This window comes from Poecilia reticulata, linkage group LG14, assembly GCF_000633615.1.
Source record: "Poecilia reticulata strain Guanapo linkage group LG14, Guppy_female_1.0+MT, whole genome shotgun sequence".
Taxonomy (NCBI): Eukaryota; Metazoa; Chordata; class Actinopteri; order Cyprinodontiformes; family Poeciliidae; genus Poecilia; species Poecilia reticulata.
In genome coordinates, this window is record NC_024344.1 from 3,184,411 (window position 1) to 3,187,408 (window position 2,998).

Sequence of the window (2,998 nt, forward strand, 5' to 3'; positions counted from 1 at the left end):
AGGGTGACCCCGCCTCTCACCCGGAACGTTAGCTGGAGATGGGCACCAGCAACCCTCCTGACCCCACTGAGGGACAAGGGTGAAAGAAAATGGATGGATGGATGGATGGATGGATAGATAGATAATATTTATGTGTGTCTAAATGTCATGCCACCATTGTTTTAAATAATTATAATAGTTTTGATAAATGTTTTTCTCCACTTATTACATACTGGAATGCATATTTGCATTCCAGTATGTAACTGAAAATCCAGGTTCAGCAGATAATTGTATGTTCTTGGTTTTTGCCTTGTGAAAGAGTTGAGAAATTTCCAGCACAAATTGATTTCAATGATCGATTAACTAATTACTTTGATTTCTGTTTGCTGAATTTGCAAGTAGATCTGCATTAATTGGACAACCTCACAGATACAGGGGTTTTCCTCTCTCAGTCCAAAGCTATGGGTAATTTTCTGAACATGTTTGAGCTGCAACTAATGACCTCAAGGAAGAGACTGAAGGAGGAAAAACTAGGTTTTTTAGTATTCACTTTATGCACTAATATCACATTTACTGGTCTGAGTTTACATGGGTAAAACAGTTGTTGAACAATTTGCAGGTTTTCTTTATTTTAATTGTTTTAATAAAGTTATCTTAATTTAAATTCTGAATATTTAAGAGGTCAGAGATATAGTCAGATTCAAATAAATCTATAAAATATACTTACTTATCTAAGAAAGTCAAATTATACTTACAACTTACTCAACACATTAAAAATAAACAAAAAAGAATCAGCTATTAAGTCGTAAAACATCACTGAAATAGTAATACACTTTTTAATATGTATTTGGCAACTTTTCTCTAACTTTTCTCAGCTAAGATTTGCTCTACATCATAACAGTCACCTTAAGAACTGGTTCAATATATTCAGTCAAGTTTTAATTAAAATTATCTGGCAGGATTCAGTTACCAATAACAAATGTTTTAATTAATTAGAACATTACAAATGATTTTTAATAAAGTATATGGCTAACATTCAGTACAGTGCGAAATTTGTTTTTTTACAGTCCACATAGGGAKATCATTTTTGCAAATGGAAATTGGATTGGTTGAGTTTTATCGTGGTGTACAATTATATTAATTATAATACAGAGAAATAAGTAATGTGAACATTCACTAAGCAATAAACTGATAGAAAAGACGGTAACGGTAATTGTGGCACAATAACCTGCCCATGTTCCCCTCGCTGAATGGGCTGTCATATTGGAAACACCATGAATTGCATCTGCATCCCTGGACAGTTTCCCCGTTGGTGCATCTTTCTTTGTCCCTCTCTGCGTGTGTGCGTGCAGATTTCGAGCTCATGTTGGTGTCTGCAGCCACATGGTGACATCCAGAGAGGAGTCTGTCTGAGGGGACGGAACCAGAGAGGACAGCAGGGRCGGAGGAGGAGTTGGGTTTTATCAGCCGAGGGATACAAAGCGAACATAAAGAAGTAAAACCGCGTTGCTGCACCTTTTCCCCGAAGTTTTATTGTACCAGCAGGAAAAGTGGAGCTCCATGAGCGGAAAACTGAAAGTTAAGGAGGATAATGCCAGCAAAGGTGAGTGGTAAATTATTATGCATAATTGGAGAAGAAGGGATCATGAGATAATGCTTTTGCACGATGCTGAGCTCAGCATATTGCTTATTTCTTTGTTCTACCATCTACAACATGGTGCAAGTATTTGAGATTAAATTGATAAAAACCTTCCTGAAAGTTGTATTAATTAATGATACAGATATTGAACCATTATTTATTTTTTAGGTTTCTGTGTATTCTGTGAGCTTATATGAATTATTTTTGCAATAGGCCTACACATACGACGGTGGGACGCACATTCTCACATTTTACTATATCGCTGAGGAAGMAATAGTCCATATCGATTACCTCCTGTGAAATGAAATGCTGCCTCTCTAAAATATCTCATAGTGAACACACCTTCAGTCACTCACCAGAAACATCAACGCGGGATCCACCCGCAGTGGAAACTGGGAAGCTATCATCGCCATGGAAACAAAAGGGAGTTTCCAGCAACGCGAGCYTCTTCATTCATGCAAATGAATCTAGTTTAATTTCATAGCACCAGTTCTCAACTCAATGCGCCTGTCAAGAAAGAAAAAAGAAAACAATAGGAATGATTATCAGAGAATTAAACTTAAGTATATATTTTTAATAACATTTAAAGTATATATGTTCAGTCATTCAAACATTTGCTGTAAGTCTAATGATGTCAGTCAGCTAGCGTCTCTAGGTGTCAGTTTGTATATAAATGATCGTTTGATTACAAAATCATTTGTTCATATTAAAATGTCTAATTCAATCAATTTGCTTATCATGACCTAATTCATCTTAACCAGTGTTTTCTATTTTATAGCATYCATGAGAAAACAACCTGTTTGTCTCTTAAGTAGCGGTGCAATTGTTTAGCGTAAASTTGCTAAATTATCCCTATTATTTTCCAATAATTTCCAATCTCCTTGACAGCAAGTTTGGCAACAGTTCCTCCTAGTGGTCACTAGTGGACATTGTTAATAGATTTGGATAAAAACACACCTGTGCTCACATTTTATTTTTTGTTATTATTTAAAAAGCTTACATAATTAAGGCTGACTAGTTTGATTCAATATATTACAGTAGACCCAGTGGAAGAACAGTAAAAGGGAGGAAGAAACAAAGCATCACAATATTATTAATACCTCTTGAACTTTTTCACACTTTACATCCATCCATTTTTTTTACACCATGGTCCCTTAGTGGGATCAGGAGGTGCTGGTGCCTCTCCAGCTAACATTCCAGGTGAGAGGCGGGGTCACCCTGGACAGGTCGCCAGTCTGTCGCAGGGCAACACAGAGACACACAGGACAAACAACCATGCACACACACACTCACACCTAGGGAGAATTTGGAGAGGCCAATTAACCAACAGTCATGTTTTTGGACTGTGGGAGGAAACCGGAGTACCCGGAGAAAACCCAC

The 2,998-nt window shown here is 36.9% G+C and overlaps 1 protein-coding gene across 1 annotated transcript in view; it reads right to left on the reverse strand.

The window, feature by feature from the left end:
• f9b (coagulation factor IXb) overlaps positions 1-2,009 on the reverse strand; it is a 15,469-nt gene extending 13,460 nt beyond the window's left edge. Inside the window, exon 1 of the mRNA XM_017308493.1 lies at positions 1,975-2,009. Coding sequence (XP_017163982.1) covers positions 1,975-1,983 — 9 coding nt within the window. The 5' untranslated portion in view covers positions 1,984-2,009. The remainder of the gene's footprint in view (positions 1-1,974) is intronic.
• Between the last annotated feature and the right edge of the window lie 989 nt (positions 2,010-2,998).